This window comes from Sander lucioperca, chromosome 14 (genome assembly GCF_008315115.2).
Source record: "Sander lucioperca isolate FBNREF2018 chromosome 14, SLUC_FBN_1.2, whole genome shotgun sequence".
Taxonomy (NCBI): Eukaryota; Metazoa; Chordata; class Actinopteri; order Perciformes; family Percidae; genus Sander; species Sander lucioperca.
The window spans coordinates 21,107,215-21,132,053 of NC_050186.1; the positions used below are offsets into that span (position 1 = coordinate 21,107,215).

General features: G+C 43.4%; 1 protein-coding gene across 36 annotated transcripts in view; it reads left to right on the top strand.

Annotated features, from left to right (window-relative positions):
* macf1a (microtubule actin crosslinking factor 1a) overlaps window positions 1–24,839 on the top strand; it is a 240,862-nt gene that overhangs the window by 170,264 nt on the left and 45,759 nt on the right. For all 36 annotated transcript variants that reach the window (XM_031295606.2, XM_031295615.2, XM_035991438.1 and 33 more), the window contains 10 exons: window positions 191–429; window positions 748–877; window positions 2,555–2,754; window positions 3,251–3,478; window positions 3,567–3,843; window positions 4,418–5,016; window positions 5,925–6,113; window positions 6,231–6,437; window positions 8,285–8,602; window positions 9,322–9,504. In XM_031295606.2, coding sequence (XP_031151466.1) covers window positions 191–429; window positions 748–877; window positions 2,555–2,754; window positions 3,251–3,478; window positions 3,567–3,843; window positions 4,418–5,016; window positions 5,925–6,113; window positions 6,231–6,437; window positions 8,285–8,602; window positions 9,322–9,504 — 2,570 coding nt within the window. The remainder of the gene's footprint in view (window positions 1–190; window positions 430–747; window positions 878–2,554; window positions 2,755–3,250; window positions 3,479–3,566; window positions 3,844–4,417; window positions 5,017–5,924; window positions 6,114–6,230; window positions 6,438–8,284; window positions 8,603–9,321; window positions 9,505–24,839) is intronic.

A 24,839-nucleotide genomic window follows, 5' to 3' on the forward strand; every position in this document is an offset into this window, starting at 1 on the left:
CATCAGGGTCTCCCTTCATCTAGGCTGTCCTGATCTACCTGAACTACACACCTGTAGGCTGATAACAACTGTAGTTCTTATTATAACTAGATCTGTCGACTTATTCAATTAAGATTTACATCTATTTCCTGTTTCTGCCCTGCTGCTAATCTCTCCTCCGATTTTCTCCCTGCTCCTATTGTGCCCTCAGACCTGACGGAGCTCCAGGTAGCCGTATCTGATGTAAACGGTCGATATGAGACGCTGGGCGGGGAGTTAAAGGAGCGTCTTGGTCGCCAGAAGACCTCGCTGGAGCTGAGGCAGAAGGCCAGGCAGGGCACCGATGAGCTGAAGAACTGGCTGACAGACAGAGAACACAGCCTGAAACAGGGACAGACCGCCTCCCCCTCCAAACCTGAGGTGGTACGCGCCCAGGCAGAGGAGAACAAGGTGGGTCCATCTACCGTGCCTGTTTTATCACCCTTTTTCTACATTAGCACTGAACACCATACAGTAAAATCACCTGGTATACATTATAATCTTGCCCAAAAAATGCCCATTCCTAAAACAGATTTCTAACTAATAAAACATTTTCCATTTTCAGTTTTGAATATTGCAGCAGATAATGTAGTGCCCAAATTGACACAAACATTGTCTTATCTGCTTATATCTAAACTCACACATCAACACTCATGTTTGCTTTATCTAATCTCTTGTTTAAGTTGATGATTTAAGTCCTGACACGGCCTTCTTCCCTTTCTTCTTTAGGCTCTGCTTTCAGAGCTGGCTGACCACTCGGGGAAGGTAGAGGAGCTGAAGAGCACACTGAGGAAGCTGATCGCTGACAATCCTGATTCTCCTGAGGCAGACACCTGGAGACAGCAGCTGCAAGAGATAGGTATGTGCTGCAGATAACAAAAAATATATAAGGGACATATGACAAGATGATAAGACAATCTGACTCAACTAATGCAGGTGGCCAAAGGCAAAAACTACAGTAGAATGATGGATAAAGGCTATGTGCAGTACTTAAAGCACCACGTTACAAGTAAAGGAAGAGCCATTGTGAAGATAGTATATTGTGTCAGAACCTGAGGCAGTCATATGGAGGTAACATGTATAAGTTAGTGATACAGAGATCTGAGCTGAAAGAGTCATCCATTTAGAGGAATGTGATCTGTGAGAATTTTACATTGGTATTGTAAGAGCTTGCTAAAGGGCTAATGAAAATATTTGGAGTAGATGTTAATGGTTCTTTTTTACGTTATACATGTGCAAAAGCCTGGATATATGGGACGGCTGTGGCTCAGGAGGTAGAGCCGTTGTCCTTAGGCAAGATTCTGAACTAATTGTTCCCGAAGGCTGTGCCATCGGTGTTCGAATGATTAGATTAGATCCCGATTAGCAGATTGGCACCTTGCATTGCATCAGTGTATGAATGTGTGTGTGTGAATGGGGTAAATGTGGCATGTAGCGTGGAGTGCTTTGAGTGGTCATAGGACTAAAAAGGCACTATACAAATGCAAGTCCAAGTCCACATACTTATGGCACACAATGAATATATTTTGTAAATGCTTTTGGCTTCTAGCAAGAAAGCCATCACGCAGATATCGCCGCAGGCAAACCTTCCAACAAAGGATGACAATGAACTGTATTGAGAAACTGACTTTTACCTTAAGACTACAATATAACAACAATGTAAAACCCTTGATAGTATTATTTTGCCCATGTCAACCCTCTCAATTTGCTTAAAAATAATAAAAAAGTAATTTGCAAACAAAAAAAAAAAAAAAAAGGGTGCTTCAAAACTGAGAAAAGAAGGAAACAAGATTAGGCATTGTTATTGTGGTGTGTTTTTGAAAAACATTTTAAACGAAAGTGGCACAGTGCCTCAGGATTTGTAATAAATTTTCTTAGAGATGGCAGGGAACAGAGATCAATATCATCCAGGGAGAGAGTGGGAAGTGTTCCTGTCAGAGCTATTTGTTCGCTGGCATACTTGATATTTTTCACCAGGGCCTCCTATGAGGTAACGGAGACAGAAATATTTAAGGTGAAATCCAACAAGGGAAGGGAGCCTTTGTATTTCATATTTTAATAATGCCTTTTCAAAGCCATGTGGACTGAACACACACACACACACACACACACACACACACACACACACACACGGATAGATGCCCAGAACATGAGTCAGAGAGGGAGAAAGAGACAAGAGAAGTGAGAGGAGGGACAGAGGAAGACAAATATCTAATTGTTATATCAGTTTTCTTCACATTAAATCAAGTTTTGGTTTCATCACCATCACTGATATCATTTCTGATTAGCCTCATTTTTACCCTGTGCAGTAGGACATTAATGTAATGTTAACACCTTTATAAGAAAAGCAAGGAAACAAGACAATGTGTGAAAATGTGTAACAATGAATATGCTTTATGACAACCTGCAACCCAAAAAAAAAAAAAAAAAAAATTATATATATATATATATATATATATATATATATATATATATATATACACATTCATCAACATTTTGTATCACCCACTCCTGCTTCGATTGGTTATTTTCCCAGACTCCCGCTGGCAGACGGCCAATCAGACTGCAGCCCAGAGGCAGACTGAGCTGGAGACGTGTGCCGATAGGCTGGGCAGCTTTGCTTCAGCTGCCAGTCAGCTGGGCCCGTGGCTGAGAGAGAAGGAGCTGATGATGAGTGTGCTGGGACCGCTGAGTATCGACCCCAACATGCTCAACACACAGAAACAACAAGCACAGGTACTGTATGTGATAGAAGACAGAATCACAGAGATAATACCAAAAGGTACATGTGTACATGCACACAATGTGGTAATGCATCAAAGAAAACCACAGAATGGTGAGAACAACTGATACTGTATGTCTTAATAATTTTGTGCACTTAATGAACGGTAAATAGTGTATACTCTTTTAATTCATGTATTAGATTGGATGTCTCTTATTTTGACACTAAAATCCATTTCAATCATGAAGGCACGCTGATAATGAAGATAAGAACCTATTTTAAAAGATTTGTTAGACTTGGCATTTTTAAGACATACAAGGTACAATTAAAATTCCAAATCCCAAACTAATGTGTAGGTATTCTATTAGTCCACAGTTATTAAAGATGTCAAGATTTCATGTTCAAATTTTTACCCGATTTTCTTCAGGCTTTCCTTTTAATTTAAACACAAGTTTTTTTTTCTTTGCTAATGAGATTATATGAGATAATCACCTCTTCTCTTTCTTCAAGTTCATGCTTCGCGAGTTTGAGACTAGGCGACCACAGTTTGACCAGCTGACTCAGTCCGCTGAGGGAATCCTCTCCCAGACTGGTGACTCTGCTCAGGACCCCAAGGACCTGGAGGAGGTGCGATCTGAGCTGGGCTCCATCTCCCAGCAGTGGGAGGACCTAACAAACCGACTGACTCAGAGGTCAGACCACATCGACCAGGCCCAAGGAACCAGCCAGCGGTACCAGGTAGTTCTAGACAGATCGGTTGTGTGGTTTCATATTATACGGTCGCCATGACGGTATCCCTTTCTAACCCTCCTCCTCTCCTGCCCAGGCCTTGCTCAGAGAGCTCTCCTCCAGTGTTTCTGCTCTGGGCGAGAGGTTGGATGGCCAGGCCTCGCTGAGCGCCCAGCCCGAAGCGCTGAAACGTCGCCTGCAGGAAACCGGAGAGATCCGCTCAGAGCTGGAGAGACGGCGGACTGAACTCGCCGAGGCTGAGTTGCTCTGCAAGGAGCTGAGCGCCATCGTGGCTGAACCCTACCTGAAGGAAGAGCTGAGTAAACGACTGGCGAGTGTCAGCGGGCCGCTGAAGAGTTTAGAGGAGCGCGCAGGTTTGTGGAGTTTATGTGGTTGATATAGTTAGTTAGTTAGTTAGTTATATTTTATTTCTGTGTCATGCCAAACATTTTGGCCCATCCCACATGGGATTACAAGACACCACAAACGTACTTATTTAACAAACGTCTTCCTGTCACATATACAAATCATTCGGAGAAATACATGAATACAAATATATACATATACACACACACACACACACACACACACACACACACACACACACACACACACACACACATTACATACAAACTGGTATAACGATATAGTAAGTGTGCTTTCAGTGTGTCTCAATATGTCCCGATGTTCTGTAAGTGTTTTGGTATGTTTAGGCTTGACTTGTGTGCAGATTTTCTCTACAGAGATAATGGTCCACTTTGATGAATTTATTAGCATTGTTTTGATGTAGTCAAACAATATTCCCTTTTTAAACTTAATCCCTCTTTAGCTGTAATGGGAATATTGTTTTGATTACAAGAAACACTACTGACAAATCCACTTTTTCTTGTTTGAAATAGTTTTTCAGTGTTTATGTTTTGTGATCACTCTTGCTTTTCTTCCCTCTAGCCGACGGTCTGTCTCAGCTCCAGGCCGCCCTGTCATCCACCCAGCAGTTCCAGCAGATGTTTGAGGAGTTGCGCTCCTGGCTCGATAAGCAGGCGGATCCCAGAGAATCCTCCACCGACCCTCTGCCCTGTCAGCCAGAGGCCATCCGCTCCCTGCTGTCACAGACAGATGATCTCCAGCGTGGGATCGCCAGTCAGCGAGGCTCCTACGAGCTGCTTCAAGCTGAGGGAGCGTCACTGCTCGCCACTCTCCCCGCTGGCGGAGACGAACGCTCTGTCCTGCAGTCTCGCCTGGCCTCCTTGAAGCAGGACTGGGAGGGGCTGAACCAGAGGATCTCAGACAGAGAGAGCAGACTGAAGACCACTCTGAGCAAAGCAGAAGCCTACCAGCAGCACAAGGCCGAGCTGGTACCGTGGTTAGCAGAGTGTGACGAGAAAGCCGCAGAGATCCAGCCGTCGCTGGACTCTTCAGCCCTGGACGAAGCCTTGCAGAAGGCTCGAGGTCTATCACTGGACCTCGAGAGACGACAACCTCTTTTCGAGGCCTTCAATACTGCAGCAGATCAGCTGCTAGAACAATGCTGCATCGGGGAGGAGGAGGTACATAGTTTTTAGACTTTGGTTTATACTCTCAAGTGTGTATTTCAGGATGTGTTGCTTCATCTGCTTGATTGTCTTAATATGCTTTATAGCTTATTTATTATGCTTTGGGAATTTAGGTGTTTTTTCTTAGCAAATTAGTATTGTATGTGCTTTAAAAGTCAGAAAGTAAAGCGTAACTTTTTTATATTAAAGAACGTCTATTACATTTAAACCATTGCCACACGAGTTGATACAAAGCTAAATAAAACTATCAGCGCCACCAAACTCTTTGTATTTCTCAGTACTGCTATGTTCAGAAAATTTTGACTTTCGTGGGCAGAAAGTTGAGGGAAAATAATGACCTCTTCTGAAGTGTCCAACATGTTTTTTTAATCCTCCGTGTCCTCCTTGGTTACAAGCAACTGCCTGAAGCAGGGGTGGGGGTGGTGCGCTGTCACGGAAGGCTTGTGTCATGTGGATGCGCCAACAGTTTTGTTGTCATTGCTTAGAATTCCTCAGAGACAGAAACTACGCACTATAGCTTTAATTAGAGCTGGGCTATATATCAATATTATATCGATATCGTGATATGAGACTAGATATCGTCTTAGATTTTGGATATGGTAATATGGCATAAGTGTTGTCTTTTCCTGGTTTTAAAGGCTGCATTACAGTAAAGTAACTGTTCTATTATTTGTCTTTACCCACTGAGTCATTATATCCACATTACTGATGATTATTTATCAAAAATCTCATTGTGTAAATATTTAGTGAAAGCACCAATAGTCAACACTACAATATCGTTGCGGTATCGATATCGAAGTATTTGGTCAAAAATATCGTGATATTTGATTTTCTCCATATCGCCCAGCCCTAGCTTTAAGTAAATAAAGAAGAGTTAATAACGTAAGCTTATTTTCTTGTAGGTACGAGATGAGAAGGCCCAGCTGAACCGCAGGGTGGACGGACTGAGCGAGAGGCTCCACAGCTGCACCTCCCAGCTGGAGGAGCTGGCTGGCCGCCTCAAGGAGTTTGAAGAGGGCAGACAGGCTGCAGAGAGGAGGCTGGAGGCTGCCAAGCACCAGATTGAAGTCCAGGAGGCTCTGGGACCACAGGTACTGAAAAACATTGTTCATTGTCCTCATGTCACTTTTATTGTTCTTTAAAAAGTGCAAAATCATAAAGACCTAATTTAGGCTTTAGCAATTCATGTTTACTTCTCCCCCATTCAGGCGTGCAGTGCAAAGAGCCTGGAGCGTCTGAGAAGTCAGCAGGAGAGTCTAAGGTCCCTGAAGCCTCAGGTGGTCTACCTCAGAGACCTGGCCCAGGGGCTGGTTCAGGACGCACCCCAGGCACCGGGAGGCAGCACTGAGGGGACACTGAGACTTCAGGAGCAGGCCAAGGAAACAGAGAAAGAGTACAATGACGTAACAGACAAGGTGAGGAGCAAAGTCACAGTCAGGAAAACGCAATAAAAGTTGAAGTGTGGTTGTTGTTGTTTTTGTAGATATCATGACAATCGAACATGCCTCAAATGTCCTCTCTTGACAGTAACCATTATGTTAGGGCACATGTTCATGTTTTGAGTTACTAGATGTTCACTATAATATCTGACACAGTGCACTGATGAGATTCAGGGGAAGTGGTGGTACTTCTTTGTAGCGTAGTGTCAGCACCCAACACTTTACTTAAAGGTGGCGTATGTAGGATTGTGAAGATCCAGGTCTTAGCCAAAAAATTTGAACATCGACAACTTCTTAGTCCCTCCCCCCCCCTTTCTGCTAAAGCCCAAAACGGTCTCCTAAGCCCCTCCCCCCACAAGGGAGAATGAATGTGCATGAGCAGTGACTGACACGCAGTTAGACACCCCCCCCCCCCTGGCCCTGATTGGTGCATCTGAACAGGGAGCGGTGGATTTTTGCAAATTGCACTACAGGCTGTAGGTGGTGCCACATTTTGTTTTTTAAATGACCTGCTTCATGTAGTTCTACTCGAACAAAGGGTCAGTTTAAGCAAATATGACAGAAAGTTAGTTTTATAAGTCTTACCTACTGCACCTTTAACTTTCTTTCATACTGTAGCTGATTTGTTTGGGGGGGACTTCCTCCTCCCAAAACTGATCACAGATAGCCATTGAAATATAGTGAATATCCAAAATATAACCTGACCCATATATTAAAGCAGTGCAGTGAGTCCTCCACCCAGCAGGTAGCTGTGGAAAAACAGCAGAACATGAGAGTGATGAAAGGAATCATAACAGTTATGAATTAATGTAACCTCTACAAATGATGCCGTCTGGAGTGAAAATAAGTTTTACCATTTATACCAAAAGTGTGTGTGTGTGTGTTTGTGGGTGCTTAGCAGACAAGTGTCAGTGAGCTGAGAGAGAGCAGAACAACCGTAGCTGTCAGTAGAGTTTGGCTATTTGAGTTACAGTCGTCATATATGGTCATTGTGGACATTTAACACTTAATCATAGTTTGAAATGTAAACCGGAGCTGCGAGAATTCAGCACCCACAGTATTGCATCTATTTTCTGCAATCCAGCTTCCAAATATTCCATTTATGGTTACAGCTATTACAGGGACGCTTAACTGTATATGAAACCACTGAACTACTCTGATATTAACTGAGAAGTTGTATTTCTTTTAAAAAAATATATTCATGTGATGTCATTGTTGCTAAAAAAACAAAAAACAAAACAAAGAGTTGCTGCAGAGGTGATGCCGATCAGCCTGCTCTTGCTCTAGATAATGCTTCTATTGTCTCTTTCTTGCACCTACACAGACAAAATCTGTTATTACTTGCCGTTGTGTTGCATCATCTTCTGGTTTAGTTACACATTATTCTGTTCCAGTAAATATATTACCACACAGGCTCCTTTGGTTTGATTAGGTGATCTTTGTTTATCACAGTAATATCATCACTGTCCTTCATATATTCATAGGCAGTTTCTGGTTTTGTTATAATTTTGTGACGAATTGCAACTGTACTCCAAAAATGTTTCTAAAAACATTGTCTGGAAAGTGAACCTGCTAATTCATGATTTTGGATTTGATACCTTGTTACCTTTTCATCTTAGCTTTTTAGCTTTATTTTTTCTGATTGGGTCTGACACCTTGAATAAAAATGATCCAATGCCAGAAATATAGTGAGTCGAAAGATCTTTCAGCTGGAAGATGCCCAATTGTTTTTTTTTTTCATTGAATTTTGATGCACTTCATGATGAAATACAGATTTGACTGGGCTTCTCCTCCACCTCTGTACATCTTTTTTCCTCCATCAGATCGAGCAGTGCTGCTCCTCCCTGGAGTCCCGGCTGCAGGGCGTCGGCGAGGTCCAGTCTCATGTGCGGGATGTCTTCTCGCGCATTGCTGACCTTGATGATGAACTGGACTCCCTCAGCCCCGTCGGACGCGATGCAGACTCCCTGGCCTCTCAGGCCGAAGCACTAAAGGGCTACTTGTCCCGTCTGGCCAACCTCAGGACGGAGCTGGAGGGCCAAACGTCGGAGTGCACCACCATGCTGCGGCGAGAAGGCTCCTCACCTGACCTCCTGGCTCTCAGGAGGGAGACGGAAGCTCTGAGTCGCCAGGCCGGCAAGGTGAGGGAGGAGGATGAAGATGGTGGTGGTGGTGGCATTGTTTAGGGCAGTTATTGACTCTATTTATGCAATGTAAATGTAAATTTAGTTTCATCCAGTTACGATTCCTTTTATTTATTTATTTTTTTAAGACTATTTTTTGGGGCTTTTAAGATGGATAAGATAGATTTTTATTCAGGGTTTCCGTTAAAAGTCAAAAAAAAGTCTAAAATTTCAAAATCAAATTTTTAGGCCTTAAATATGCATAAGTATTGTGTTCTAGGTCCTAAATCATTTAAAACAGATCCTACATTTTCCTACATCCATGTAGTTCTTTCTTTCCCTAGTCCAAATATAGTTTGCTGTATATGTACAGATCATATTACTCTAAATATATACTCGCTTTTTTTCAATTTTTAATATTTTTTTTACTTTGCAAGTACTTCTGTGACAACTTTTGTGTGGTCTTGAAAAGTCTTAAATTTGACTTGTTGAAACCTGCAGAAACTCTGTTTATTGTCCCGAAGGAAATTTGTTTGTGGCCTTTACTGTAATAGATAGGATAGATTGAAGACAGGAAAGGAGAGAGAGAAGGGGGACAACATGCAGCAAAGGGCCATAGGTCGGATTCAAACCGCTGCCAAGGGCTCAGTCTACATTGGGGGCGAACACTGTACTGGGTGAGCTAGAGGTCGCCCCCCCAGTTAAGATTCCTTTATTTTTTTATCCCTATTCTCCAGCTGAGCGAGCGCGGCCAGGCCAGGTTAGACCAGATCGAGGACGCTGCCGAGAGGGTTCGGGAGTTCTACAGGCTGGTTGGCGAACTGCAAGGCCTGCTGGGAAGGGCCGAAGACGGGCTGAACGCACAGGGCATGGTCGGCACAGAGGTGGAGATGATCAAACAGCAGCTGCAAGAATTTAAGGTAGGGTGGACTTCTTCTTGCTGGTTATCTACACGGATGTGACGTGTATACATATGAGTGTGTGAAGTGGCAGTATGTATGTGGCACTGTACGTGTTGAGGATGATTGGAGAATCTGATGGAACTCTGATTTGCAGTACAGTAGTTTCTTGTCTAATCTCCTCTTTCTTCATGATTCCACTTGGTTTGTTTTTTCTTTGGCTTGTACTGCAGTACATATTTGAGTAGTGTGTTTGAGTACACGTATTTGTCATTGGCTTAGGCAGTCATAATATCTGCTTCATTGTGTGGGTAAAAACATGAGAGAATCTATCTGAATTCAGGGTGAAAAGTTTGTACGGGTTTGTGTTCACAGTCTCTTCCTTTCCCATCATGCCACTGAAACAAATTTGCACAGATTGCACAGCACTGTGTGTGACATGAATAGTGACATTCAATGTGTGTAGAGCCTCTGAGGAGGTCTATAACCATCCTTTCCTCTTGCTCATACCTCTAGAGACCATGAGAGCTGTGTGTGTGTGTGTGTGTGTGTGTTTAACTATATTCGTGGGGCCCAAAAACCGGGAGTCTAGTATACTTGTGGGGTACTGACAGCTTTATGGGGCCAAAATGCAGGCGCCCACAAGTTTAAAGGGCTGTTTGAGGGTTAAGACTTGGTTGTAGGATTAGGGATAGAATTAGGTTATGGTTAGGGTGAGGGTAAGGGTTAATGTTAGGCATTTAGTTGTGATGGTTAAGGTTAGGGTAAGGGGCTAGGGAATGCATTATGTCAATGACGGGTCCCCACAAAGATAGTGCCACAAACCTTTATGTGTGTGTGTGTGTGTGTGTGTGTGTGTGTGTGTGTGTGTGTACTCCCATGGTGTGTCAGGAGTCAGGGACAGTTATTAGTTGAGTCATATGTCTTTGAAATGCCTGACACACTGCTGGATCATGCAGCTTTTTTTCTTTATAGGACAGTTATGATGCTCTTCCAATGTTTCTTTTAACATTTCCCATAATCTCTCTCTCTTTCCATTTCCCTCTCTCTCTCTCTCTCTCTCTCTCTCTCTCTCTCTCTCTCTCTCTCTCTCTCTCTATCTATCTATCTATCTATCTATCTATCTATCTATCTATCTATCTATCTATCTATCTATCTATCTATCTATCTCTCTCTCTCTCTCTCTCTCTCTCTCATACACACACTTCATGATGTTCAGGCGCCGCCTTTCTAGCGTTTTGAAGTTGTTTGCCTAGTCATCGTGGGAATGGACTGATCTTTTTTCCATCACTTCTCTTGTGGTTTACAACACTTGGTACTCTAAAAGCATGTGAAATGTCTGTACTGCCTCTCTGTTGTTTAAACCTCAAGCATTTGAGGATTATTGTCCAATACAAGATGCTGTTTAAGGACACAGTCCCCAGTAAAAAAAAAGTCCACAGTGGAAGTCTTCAGTACACAGAAAGTACTTTTTTTTAAAATGTTTTATTATTATTTAAAATATTAAAGATAAACAATGACATAATGAGGGATTGCTCGTCATCATAGACAAACACAAGTTGACTTTATTAATAGCAAATGATTGGCCTGTCAAAATGTGCTTTTGACCAATAAAACTACTTGAAGATGTGACAAAATATTAATCATCCTGTGGTAGAAATGTGCAGATTATTACATTAACCATTAGTAAGAGGATACAAATGAGATACAAAAAAAATGGAATGAAGAAAATGACGGGTTACATCAAAAAAGCAACACTTTCAACACCATAACTATGCACACTAAGGCTGCAACTAACAATTATTTGGTTATTGGTTGATCTGTCAGTACTTTTTTTTAATTAATTAATCATTGAGTCTATAACATGGCAGAGAATAGTGAAAATGCCTAATGTTACATCTTCAAATAGTTTTCAACATTAATAAAAACATGTTTGTACATGATGTTTATGCTTGTACACATATGAATGTATTCTGAGCGAGAAATGAAGGGGAAAAAGAGCAGGCTTCACATAAATAAATTCAGTATAGTTTCCTTCTTGTGATATTATAATATTAAGACCCAAACGACTGCAGTTTGTGTCTGCATTTAAAGAGAAATTCCTCTTTACTGTCTAGAAGTGCATCGTAGCTGACCTCAGGAATGTGCTTTGCTGACACCTCCATTGTATTTCATTGCGTTACTCCACTGCTCGCTTTATGGGTACAGACTTCTCTTTCAGTCTGACTACTGTCATTAAACAGCACATTTTTCTTGCCATGATGTAATATCCTGTCCACTTTAGAAAACTATGCAAGCATGTGAGAGCCTAGGAGAAGTATGCACAACCAACACACCAGAAGGTTGTGTTTTTTTTTGAAAATGATCGATGATTCATGTGATATGAGCACTAATCATTTTCATGCATTCGAAAAATGTAGTAGGATTCCTGCTCGTTTTCTGGGGAGTTATCGACTCCACTGTTGTTAAAATGTGTGGGTGGATCAAAGAACATTTTTTGATTTTCTGAGGCATTTTTTTTTCTCCCTTGTCTCTTCATCCTCGATGCTGCTTTTAATTCCTACTCTCTTTTTTCTCTCTAGTCTTCATTTGATTTCTTTGGATATTTAGTAAAACATCTCCATTATCCTCACATCTCTCTCTCGACATACTAAACCTTTCTGCGTCTGCTCGTTTCTTCTTCATCCCCTTCGCCTGTTTCTGGGTCTCTTTCTCTCTCTCTCTCTCTCTCTCTCTCTGCCTCCTCTCCCCCCTCGTCGCCCGTCTCTTAATGAGAGCAAGCCGAGTAAATGTGTGGCAGAGACCAAACAGACAGAGGAGATAAAGAGGTGCAGAGAGGAGAGGCGGATGAGAGGGAGGGAGAGAGAGAGATTCAGAGAAAGAGGGAGCTGTGAAGAGCTAAATAGGCTGCACTTGAAAAAAAGAGCAAGATCAGATGAAGAGTGTGAAGCTGTTACATATATTTTGCCTGGTGTTCAGTTAATCATGAGTCCTGCAGGTTTACAGGTGCACCAACAATGTGCTTTAAGAAATATTTCAGTCAAGACGTTTACATGATTTAAAGTAACAATTGATACGTATTTTCTTTTCCTGATATAACAAACCAAAGACACTCTTTAAAAGAAATCTTTCCCATTATGTTTTGGCATCTTGGAAATATTTAATGTTTTTAAGCCAGAGAGACTTGGAGGGATTAAGAGAGCTAAATACTTACTGAGAATAATATTGGTGGCTTGCATAAAAAGATTGACCTGCTGAACAATATTTATGTAACTAAGAGAATTATTTAGAACTTGAGAATTAAGAAGGATGCATTGTTGAGAACTGGTTGAAATGGATTACTTCTTTTGATACCAGATTTTGGTGTGTAAATTCATCTCCTAGTGTCATTTCTACTCGTCTGTTGTTATTTGTTCTGTAATATTTTGCAAAAATGTGCAAAAAGTCTTCTTGTTTGTGCAGTGATTTGCCTGTTTTGTTTAAATGTCATGAATCTGAAACAAAGAAGAAGCAAATAAAAGAACTAAACCATTCAAGACAATACTAAGCCCAGATAAAATAAGCCGAGTTGTAGGTGTTAATCATGTTATTCGCGCACTGATTACGATTTTCCTTCATTAAAGCTGTGAACTGTGAGCTCACAGGTGCAGACAGACGGGTGGCAGACTGGGTGCAAAAGTAATCGCAGGGGCAGAATGTATAATAGCTACTGTCTGCGGGGTATGTAGAGCATGGAGAAATGGTCTGTCACTCTATTTGGGGGCAGAGGGATATTTATAGGAGGACAACGAAGGGAGGATAGCAGGGGGGATATTGTTGAGAAAGGGCAGAAAATAAGAGTCAAACAGAGAGAAAGACAGCAGATCGTCATGGAGAGCAGGATCACGAGGCAGGCTTACAGATGCACTGAGAAAGATAAGGAAATAATGGGATGAAGGGGATACATTGAGTGCTTCGGTCCTCTATCTGACCCTTTTTTTGGACTCTATTTAATTTGTATTTTCTCTGTATTGTAGTTCCAGAGAGAGGGACGGATGGAAAATAGATGTGAATATGTCTTACGTCCACTCTTTGAAGCCCACCCCCTGTCCTGCTTTGTTTCCACCTCCCTCTTCCTTCTATCCCTCTCTGTCTTTCTCTGTAACCGATCCAGCTCGGCTTATTTCAAACCTAAACATGTCTGTCTGGCTCCAAAACAGACCAGGCCACCCCTCTCCTCATCCTTCCTCCCCTCCCCCACCAGACCCCATTTCAAATCCAGAGGGGTGATGTCATGCCGATGCTTAGAAAGACGAGGGCACTTAGGACTGTGTGTGTGTGTGTGTGTGTGTGTGTGTGTGTGTGTGTGTGTGTGTGTGTGTGTGTGTGTGTGTGTGTGTGTGTGTGTGTGTGTGTGTGTGTGTGTGTGGAAGGTAGCTGTGGGATAGAGGGTCATGGGAGTGGGAGGAGATGTTGTCAGATTATTGTTTAAACTTTCCAAAAGTGATCTCACATAGAGTTACTGGGTCGATAAGACAGAGAGAGAGTGAAAGAGCAATTTGAATTAGAAATGGTTCATATTTCAATGCGTATATACTGTATAAATAAAACCTTTTGGGCATAAAGCCTTCATACTTTTTTGGTACCAACTGAAATGTGTCTCTAGCCCCAAGAATTAAAAGCTGGCATTAAATGTCTGGTCAGATTCTTGGTCTTGTTTACTTTTGTTGAACTATTTTATTTAAGCAAAGTTGTGGTACGGCTGCTTGTGTTCAGACAACGTTAATGAAAAAAGTGTTTGGTAGAAAAACATGTTTTTTTCCTTCAAGTATAGTGTTAAAAAAATGGATTGTTTCGTGGCCGGGTTGGCTCAGTGGGTAGAGCAGGCGCACATATACTTGGAGGTTTATGCATCGATGCAGCGGTCCAGGGTTCAAATCAGTACAGGTTTCCAGCCTGAGCTGCAGGGCGAAATCAAATTGCCGGCAGATCGGGCTGGGTTTACCCAGTCTAAAACTTATCCTCAAAAACTCCCACAATGGAACAAATGAAGTAGTGTCCATGGTGTGTACACTACGTTCTGCTAACAATCCCTCAGTGTCGCATTTTGTAGTCGCATTGCAGTCTTGTGACACATTGATAAGTGTTTGTAATCTCCATTAACTGCTCACTAATAGAGTAAACTACTGAGCGTCTATGTTATAATAAGTGATTTCGGATACAGCAGAAGTTTCTAAGTGAAACAGGATCAAAAAGTTTCCCACCTGTCTGTGTTTCCCAGTCAAAGTATTGCTATTTACCATGTACATGTTTATACATGGCCATCCTGTCTGCACATATGTGCTACTGTGGAATCTGTGTTTGTATTTAGGGTTGCTTTGTGGGCTGACGAGAGGTGTGTGTGTGTGTGTGTGTGTGTGTGTGTGTGTACGCACTCTGCATCAGAGGATGCTTCTAATTCCAGTCTTTTTCGGGGTGCAATCCAGAATCTCAGCTGTCTCTTCACTCCACCCTAACACAGAAATACACATGCGCGCGCGCACACACACACACACACACACACACATTAGGGTGTGGCATCAACATCTCTCTGCATGCCCCTGGCTCCCTTCGTCCCTAAGCAGCTGACATAGTCTCTGGGTGGGATGAGAACACACACACACACACAACCTGGAGATTTAGCAGAGAGGCATTACAAGGCTCTAAACCCGAAGCTGCAGATGGACATTCCTGGGCAGGGCTGGTTAGTCCGGGTGACAGCAGAACAGGAGCCCAGAGTGTGTCTTGTGCACACATGTTTGTGAAAATCCCTATCCTAAATCATGACTGCATGCCTCCCCTGTCTTCACCACCTCCATCTCTTTCCACCTCACAGCTTTGACCTCCTCCTCTCTATTGTTTTATCCTCCTATAGTCTCCCTTATCGTCTCTCCTCTCCACCTCATGATCTTGTAGTCTTCACTCGTTGGGGAATCTGTAAGCCTGTGACTCACTGTCCTTCCCCGCACTGACTGTGTCAGCAACTATTTAATGATGGGAGTAGAAGTCAAGCCAAACTGGGCCAGCAGCTCACTGGTTGTCTTTGGGCACATGTTGTGAGGCTGGAACGTTTCCTAATTTTCACCTATAGAGCTGCTTACACATTCAAATTTTAGTAATTAGCAGTTAGCAAGTCAAAAATAGACATTTTGACTCTAGAGCCTGTCCAAAACGCTTTTAAAATCTTTTTTCCCCCCGTTGCTGACCTGATTTAAAGATACCCTCTGTTAAAACAAACCCATGTAATGTAACCCATGACATTGTTGAAAACCCATCAACATTTCAACTGTTGTGGTTTTATGAGTGGAAAAATACAGCCTTCTGCCTGACAGAAAATAAACTCTCCATTTATCATCCTGAATATTTACACATATGTATGTAAAACCACATGATGAAATTGACAACAAGAAAAATGTGAAACAAAGGATGATAAAGTAAGTTAAGTCCAGGTTTCTGCCTTGTCCATTCAGACCGTATCAAATGAGTTTCAGTTACAAGTTGACCTGTTTTTCCGCTGTTAGCAGCCATGTTGGCTTGCCTAATTCAAAGTCAAAGGCGGCGTGCAGTCAGGAGAGTTCAGTGTGTCAGAACCCAGTAACCCTCCCATGACTCCCCAAGCTAATCCAAGTCATACGTCACCTGGGCGGCAGCGCTGTTTACTGGCTCGTTAAATTTTCCTGGACTATTTTCTGTCTTTATGTTTTTCCTACTGTCTTCATATTCATTCTCTGTGTGTATGTGTGTGTGTGTGTGTGTGTGTGTGTGTGTGAGAGAGAGAGATTGTGTGATTGTGTTTCTTTTTGTGTGTATGAGCTCATGACTCTTATTTCTGTCTGCATTTGGTCTCTCTAAGGGGCTGATTGGATCACGCTAACATCATTTCTCTAATCATATAAACTGATTTGTCCGGCCACACTTTACTGTAACATGCCGGCAAGGCAAACACACGCACACGGGCGCGCACACACACACACACACACACACACACACACACACACACACACACACACACACACACACACACACACACACACCTCCTACCTTTCTGAGACTGAAGAAAGTAAGTGTTGTTATGACTTGGCATTGTATGATCTAAATATGTCTAGGATGTTGTGTGTGTATGTGTAACATCTTAGCCTTTGCACTCGCAGGTTCTGTATTGTTTCAGCTGTTGTGAATTAGAAAGGCATGCCACGGCTCAGCCTCTCCCCCTCTATCTTTTTCTATTTTTTACTCTCTGTTCAGTGGAATTCAATATACTCTCCTGAGATGACAAATATGTATATGCTGTGTTCAAAAGTATTTCATATAATCATTATTCTTTTAGAACATTAAGCAAAATAAATGTATTGTTTGACTCAAAACTAAATTAGGTTGTAGGTCATATTTGACAGGGGAAAAAAAAACAAGATTCCCTTTCTTAACTCTTACTTTTTATGTATGTACTGTATGTAGTCGTCTTGAAATAATTTTGTATCACATAACTGATATGATTTCCATACATGGAGCAAATTGTAATGTGATAAAAGATAATCTGATCATAAATATAATATTAGTGACATTAAAACTGAGAGACTGATGATGTGAATCATATTGAATTAAGCACATTGAATCAACCTGAAGCTATTCGCTATAATGACCGGCTCGCTCTACATGATCCCGCTTGTTACACAGCTACTTACCAAATAAATCAACAATTTGACACAAAATATGGATTTCAAAAAGATTTTATTGATTTAAAAATGACTGTATTACTTCTGCTAATGAAAATAGTCCGTTCTGTCTCTACGGTTGGAACACTGCATCCATAGCAACGTAAACCCTGTAGCCTACTTAGCGTTATAATTCACATTAAACTAAACATTTCTGTTGATGGTGAAGTGAGACACGGTGAATGGGATTTCGGAATATTTATGTTGACGTTTCTGTCCTCAGTCATCTCTTTTCCTTCTTGCCCAAGCGCTACAGTTGACACACCTGTAAACACAGTGTTGCAATGGAACTATTGTCCCTACCGCTGAAGTTACTCATTAATCTAAATATCTTTGGGTTTTGGAATGACAAAACAAGACATGTAAAGACATCACCTTGGACTTTGAGAAATTGGTATGGACATTTTTCACTATTCTCTTAAAATCGATTAATCTAGAAAATAATCTGCAGATTAATCGATAATGAAAATAATCGTAAGTGTCAGCCCTATAATACCTAATAAATAGCATAAATAAATAAGTCCTATAACACTGACAGAGACTTTTGAAGCTGCATTGCACTGTAGAGGTGGTGTAAGATCCCGCTGAAGAGGAGAGGTGGATGTGTGGGAGGTGTAGGAGGTGTAGGAGGCTCAAAGAAAAAGGGAAGAGGAGGTTGTGTGTGTGTGTGTGTCCAGCCAGCGTGTATCCCAGTGCTCCTGATTAACGGTTGGGAGCTGCCGTTCTCTGATATCATACAGTGTGTTGTGTGTGTGGAAAAAAGAGAGATGACCTCCTGCATTGACCTCCCAGCAGGCAGCCTCACAGGTGTTGTTTGGTGTGTGTGTGTGTGTGTGTGTGTGGGAGAGAGAAAGAGGAGGTCAGTGAGAGAAAGAAGAGAGGATAAACCTATTTTTACCACACTAAAACTCCCCAAATGGTGTGAACCACCGTAGAGAATTGACCTCCAAAGTGTTTATAATGTGGAAAGTCCTTCCTGCATGAATCGCACATGGACGTTAAACTCCATCTGTAACATAGACTGCTGCTGCCAGCTGAATGAACACACACACACACACACACACACAGTGTGACGTTTTTATTTGCCTAAAAGAATGTGTGGGCATGCAGACTAATTTACCTTTTAAATTGAGAAGCACACAAGTAGTCGCCCAACCGCACACACTTTGAGCAAATCAGCCACAAAATCTGCAGTCTAAAACTACCATTATGACCGGCCGTGGTGTGTGTAGATGATTGACAGGGGTGTTTATTGAAGTTATTGAGCATGATGGTGGAGATGCATGCCTTATTTGCTTAGAGGTGTGTGTGCGCACACGTGCATCAGTGTCTTTGTGTGTCTTTGGAGGTGTGTGGTGGGGAGGTCCAGGTTTCTTTGTAACTGTCTCTCTGCCTCAGGAACAATAAAGGCTTTCACACACACACACACACACACACACACACACACACAGGCAGGCAGGCAGGTGAAATGCTCTGCTAGTTAATGTAAAACTACCCCTGAGAGTTGCAAAGAAGGAGGGTGGATTTAGGAGAGTAAAAGACAGAGAGCGAGATGGCAGCTACATTTTCCTGCTGCCAGGTTACCACAAAGGGGGGCGGAGAAATTGGGTCGAGTGGAGAGAGATTGAAAAACAAGACGTTAAGAAAGAAAATGACATTAAATGACTGTGCTTTGAAGAGATGGATTATGGATTTACTCTGGCTTCAGAGGGAGGGAGAAATGAAAGGAGAGAGTCGGAGAAAAGTATATTTTCCTGTCGACAGGTGTTGCCCCATGAGCAAATAAGCGACCCAGAAAAGTCAATAATACATACTTCATGCCCTCCACCTGTGTTTGTGTTTATGTCACATAACTGCACTAAGTGGTTTCAAGCCTCTAGACACAGACAAAAGGCAGCGTGAGCCTTTAACTTAGGCAAAACCACCACAGCATCACGTGTGAATAACAGGCCATTTAGTGGACGCTGTGATCCAAAGTGCGACACGCCACCATGGCCATAAAGTTTTGCTCCACAGTCTGACCCCCCAAGGGAAAATTAAACCCATAATCCTCTCGTCCCCTCACTCCTCTCAACACCCTCCCTGCTCCTCTTCCCGTCTGTTTTGTGACTCTTAAATCAGCCGTGATGACTGAGGAATGAATAAAATTATAGCAGAATAGGGTAGATCTGCAGAGGAATTGACTAATCAAGTTTAATGTTAAACAGGTCATGGGAGGTCACGGGTGGAGGCATAGACTCTGCCTGTTCAATGAGGCAGAGGAAGAAGGGGTAGGGTAAAGAGCATCATCTGAATGGGCAAATTAAATAAGCTTAATGTGTTTATCAGTTCCTCGGCGTCCTTAATGCCTCCTTTACTTTTTAATTTTCCTGGTTTTCTCTCCCTACTGCCTGCCCTTCCATCTCTCCTGGTATCTGGCCCACATCTGTGAATGCTTGGATTTAAATCTTGTTGTGGTCTGTGTAGAGGGGATTGTCGGTTAGCCGTGGGTCACGCGAGAGTTTGTGAGCTCTGCATGTGTGCGTGGGTGTGTGTAGCAAACCAGTGACAAACCCCTTTTGTTTCTATGAAGACGTTTGCCTTGGACGCGGCAATGACAGCTGCAGTGCAACTGACAGAGAGGGGGCTGGGTGGTTAGAGAGAGGGAGGGAGGGTAGTTAAAAAGAAAGAGTGGAGTATTTAGCATATTTGACATGCAGGCCACGGGCTGCTCTGTGCAACAGTTGAGAAAGGGAGCGCTCCTCTTGTGAGTATTGGAAGTGTGTTTTGAGGTGAGTAAGTAAGAAAGAAAGAAAGCAAGCATGCTTTGGTTCAGACCAGCAGAGCTCTGCCAGACTGCTTTAAACAAACAGACTGGCTGAAAAAGGAGAGCAGAAGAGAGAACAAGAAGAAGGAGGAGGAATGCTACAACTAGCTCTGAGAAGCCTGTAACTTTGGATAACAAGAGAAAAAACAGAGTGTATTGGAGCTCCCTGTCTCTGCTCTGTGGCTGCAGGTTGCCATATTTGCTGGTATCCCCCTTCTGACTGATTGGGTGGCTGTTCAGAGTTTTTGTGTGGCATCCTGAAGAAAAGGACAGCATCCCCCTCCCCTTCTCTCCTGCTTTTTTGTGCACAGCCCCTTTCCTCCTGGCCCCTCGGTCTCTCCCTCTGACACACACACACACACACACACACACACACACACACACACACACACACACACACACACACACACACACACTCTCCCCAGCCGGATTGGGTTTCAGTGAAGGCGCAGACGGGAATGCACAAGTGGAGTCTGTGAATATCACAGACTTTTGTGTGTGTCTATATCTTTTCCATATTTATTTTTTAACACCAGCAGCTCTTTTGCTGCTACCGACTCTAGCTCTGCCTCAACTCTGACAAAGGAGGAAATAATAGTGAATAAAAACAGACTGGACTCACTTCCTTGTCTGCCTACAGCCTGGACAACTGCTTTGGGGGAAGAAAAAAAAAGACTCATTACTGATAAGCCTCTTTCTCTCCCGTCGGCTAGCAGTCCCGCCCCCTCTCTCCCTACCTCCATTCCTGCTTTCTTTCTTTTTCTTTCTTTGACTCTGTATCATTTCACTCTCAGAGGACAGTGTTTTTGTTGCTCCAAAGGGGGGAGAGGCGGTTTTCCCCCGGATGAATGTAGCCATGAATGTAGCCATCTCACACCACTAGCGCCCCAAACAAAAAAATAAAATAAATAAATAAATAAAATAAAATATCTGGCAACAGTGGCCGGGAGGGTAAGTGAGATACTGTATTAATATGCTGCCAGAAGGAAACACTCATCTGGGTTATATTACAGTATATCAAATCATTGGAAATCATTCACTCTTTTTATTTATTATATTTTTTTTTAACAGTTTTAATAGTTGCTTGCTGCTCAGCTTGAAATAATCAGCAGCATCCCGGTATTCAGCTAATATTTCTTTGGTAACAGGCAAAATCTTCCTCTGCACAACTCTCTTTCTCTCTGGCTCCACGCCCCCTCTTAGCACCCTGCCTCCCTCTCTATCCCTACTTAACTCCCCTCCGCCTCTGCCCCTCTATCTCTCTCTCTCCCTCACCCTCTCTCTCTCTCTCTCTGTGTCTCGTGTTTTTTTCTCTCTTTTTTCGGTAGAGAGGAAACCAGCATGATTGGAGCACTTCCTGTGTTTTAATACCAGTGCAGGAAACAGAACAAACGGAGCTGAATTCAAACACAAACAGCAAGAGAGCAGTGAGGGAGTTAGGGAGAGAGCGAGCGAGCCAGAGAGAGAGAGAGAAGGGACATGTGAGTGAGTGTGTGAGAGAGAGAGAGAGAGAGAGAGGAGACGAGGGGGGAGCAGCAAGAGAGTGAGAGGAAAAGAGGGAGATTTTTTTAGCAGCTGCAAACCATTTCAGCTGTGTAGTGGCCTGAGAACAGAGACTGGGAGTGAAAGAAAGAGAGAGCAAAGCTTGGGAGCCCACACGTCTCACAGAGAGAGAGAAAGAAAGAGGAACTGGGATTGCGTGGCACTTTGTTTCACTACGGAGTCGGGAGCAGGAGAAAGAATACGGCAAAGAAAGGGAAGGGAGCGTGTCCTGGGATTGTCTGCTGGTGAAGAGGGGGAAGACGCTGCCTGCAAAGCAAAGCTTGGACTGGAGCTGGGAGGGCTGTCTGGGTCTTTGCCCTCTGGATACAGTCCCACGACTCACTGCCCTGCTTGCCTGCCTGCCTTGCCTGCTTGCCTGGCTGGTCCAGGATCCAGCCCCCAGCCCCCCTTTTTCTATCTACCCCCAGATGCCCTCATTCACTCCAGCCTCACCACCTCCAAGATCCTGCCTGCTTTCGATCTACTGTACCACCTCTCCCCTGGAGCTGTGGATGATCTGAGGATAATAAAAGATAGAGAAAGATAAAAGAAAAGAATTAAAACATTGACAGGGATTTCTTCACGCAAAAGCGGACCGCTTTTTCTCTTTGTTCTGATTTAGCATTTTCCTCAATTGCTAGACAGTTGTGTGGATGACGGAGTTGATTTTCTTTCACTAATGATGACTGTTACGATGGTGATGAGATGTCTTAGACAAAATTAGGGTTTGTCCTGCAGGCACAAAGCCTTGATTCTTTGTGATGGAAGCAGAGGACAGAATAAGTAAAGATGTGGACTGCTTGAACACTCACCGGACCACAAAGTGGCAGTGACTTGATAAAGGGATTTCTACTTTACTCATATTTTTCTCGAGTTGGGTTTTCTTACCACAAAGAGGAAAGACATTTTTTGTATTTTTGTGTATTTCATTTACTGGCTTCTCACAATTTTTTTCCTGCAAGGAATATTTTTTAACAAATGTGAACCAATCCATGGAGTATTGTACTTTCCTAGTCATTGCACCCCACGCAGCCTTTCTTTTATATAACAGAGAGTGGGTTTTCTCACCTTAAAAGGAGACTTTTACACTTCCCAGCCTGCCTCTCGCTGAGACTGTTGAAGTTGTCCAAGCCCTTTCTGCCTTTCCCTGTTGTGCCACAGAAAGGAGAGGACACCAGAGAGGAAGGAGGCAGGCGCTTAGTGAGAGTAAAAAAGAGGTCAAGGAATGAGAAGCGGTATATGAATATGGAGGAGAGAGCTGTACTCAAAACAAAGGGGTGTTACCTGCATGGTCCTCACCTCACCTTGGACTTTGTACTACTCAGAGAGGGAGATGATGACTGTTTATTTCCCCTCAACCCTCCATCTCTCCCTCATTCCTAACAGCCTTCCAAATAACAGAGCTGGTGATTAATATGGTGCCGAGGGGGAGGGCCGTCTCTCCCACTCCCTCGCTGATGCCACACAGCATCTCAGAAAGACCAAGGAAATGCACAACTGTTGAAGTGACATAGAGAACCTAACCCTAACACACACACCACTGGAATCATACTGTGGATTATAACATTTTGAATAATAGAATGTGAAATCTGAAGGATTTGTTGAATGCAGCCAAATGGACTGTGTGCTTTGTGGATTATTGGACTGAGGACTATTGAAGGTAAAGGAATTCATTTCCCACAAACATCCCTTTTTTGTCAATGATTTTTTTTTTCTTCATTTCATCTAAGTGCAGTACCACACCTGCACCTTAAACAATAGGGTTTCTGTGGCAGCCCAGCACAGGTGAAAAAGACAGAATGGGGAAACCTCTAAGCCGTCCGGACTGCCTGAGGCAGAACCCTCGCTGCCTTGGAAAAGGTGATGAGGATGAGGCATACATAGAGGATTGCTATGTCCCCCAGCGATCCATTTATGATACAATGCGCATCAATGAACAGATTGACCAAGGGACCAAACTGTGTCCACCTTCCAGAAGCACTCTAGGCTCTGGTGGGGAGGTGCGAGGAGAGGGAAGTACACTATCCAGCAATGGCACCATCGGAGCTGATTTGGGTTGCGTTTTTGTCTCCAGGAATGCAGATCATGCTGGTGGAGCGAAGAGACTAGATGAGAGAGTGATCTTTGATGCCTTAAAGCTAACTGGTGATCCTCAGATAATGTCACCACCAGTTGGCATTGTAGGTTCAGGTTTGCCTATTGCCCCGTCCTCATCTGGCTCCGGTGTGGTAGCCGCAGTGGCCAAGAGGCGCCATCAAGGTGGTGATAAGAGGGACAATCCGAACCGTCGCTCTTGGAAAGCCTTCATGCCCCCAAGTTATCCAGAGTTTGCTGAGAGACTTGAGTTCTCGTCTGTTGAAGGAGCAGAGAAGCGTATGTCTGCGGCAGGCATTCCTCTCTCTCCTCTACAGCCCATTCCTTCTCACCTCCCCCCATCCACCCCTACCTCGTCCACTCCTTCCTTACCCCCTTACACACCCTCTCCTCTATCATCTGCTCCCCACACTCCTCCTGTCTCTTCCTCGTCTTCTTTGACACGCACAATTAGCCCGGTGCCTCCTCTCCAGCAGCATCCTCTCAGCAGGCAAAAGCAGGTTCATCCTGTGCTGCAGAAGCAACACAAACAGACTCATGCGGTGCAGTCACCTTCCAAAGAACATTTACCTGCCTTTAGCCAGACTCAGGCACCCCAGGTATCTGGAAATACACCACAGCATAGCCCCAGTATCTCCAGACAGGTAGAGAGAAAAATGGAGCACCACAGACGGACTAGTAGCTCTTCTAAAGCTGGATTTAGGCAGATCCCAGAAGAGACAGTTGAGTCAGTTAAGACCTCAGATTCAGAGAGGGACTCTCCTCTTTTGGACCAGGGGGACAATGCTCCTCTCATCCCACCAAAACCAGTCTTCTGCCCTCCTACCAAGGCCCGCACCTGGCCCCGCAGTTTAACAACAGGGAAAAGAACCCAGGTCGGCCTGAGACACAACTTCCCTGTTCTCCCCCCTTTACCTCCCCTATTGGGTGATGATAGCAACACAGATGAGGAGTCACTTTATCTACTAGACCCACCATCTCCATTCCTGAGGGAGGAGGACGGGTTAGTATATGGAGGTATGCCTCTCTCCCCTTGTATCAGTCAGGAGGGATGTGATGAGGGGCTGCTTGGCTGGGGTGCTGATGGCAGTGAGCTCGAACGCACAGCCTCCGAACTCAAATTTGAGGAGGACGAGCGCAGAATTCTTGAGGAGCTTGAAGACGAGGAGCAGGAAGAGTGCAGC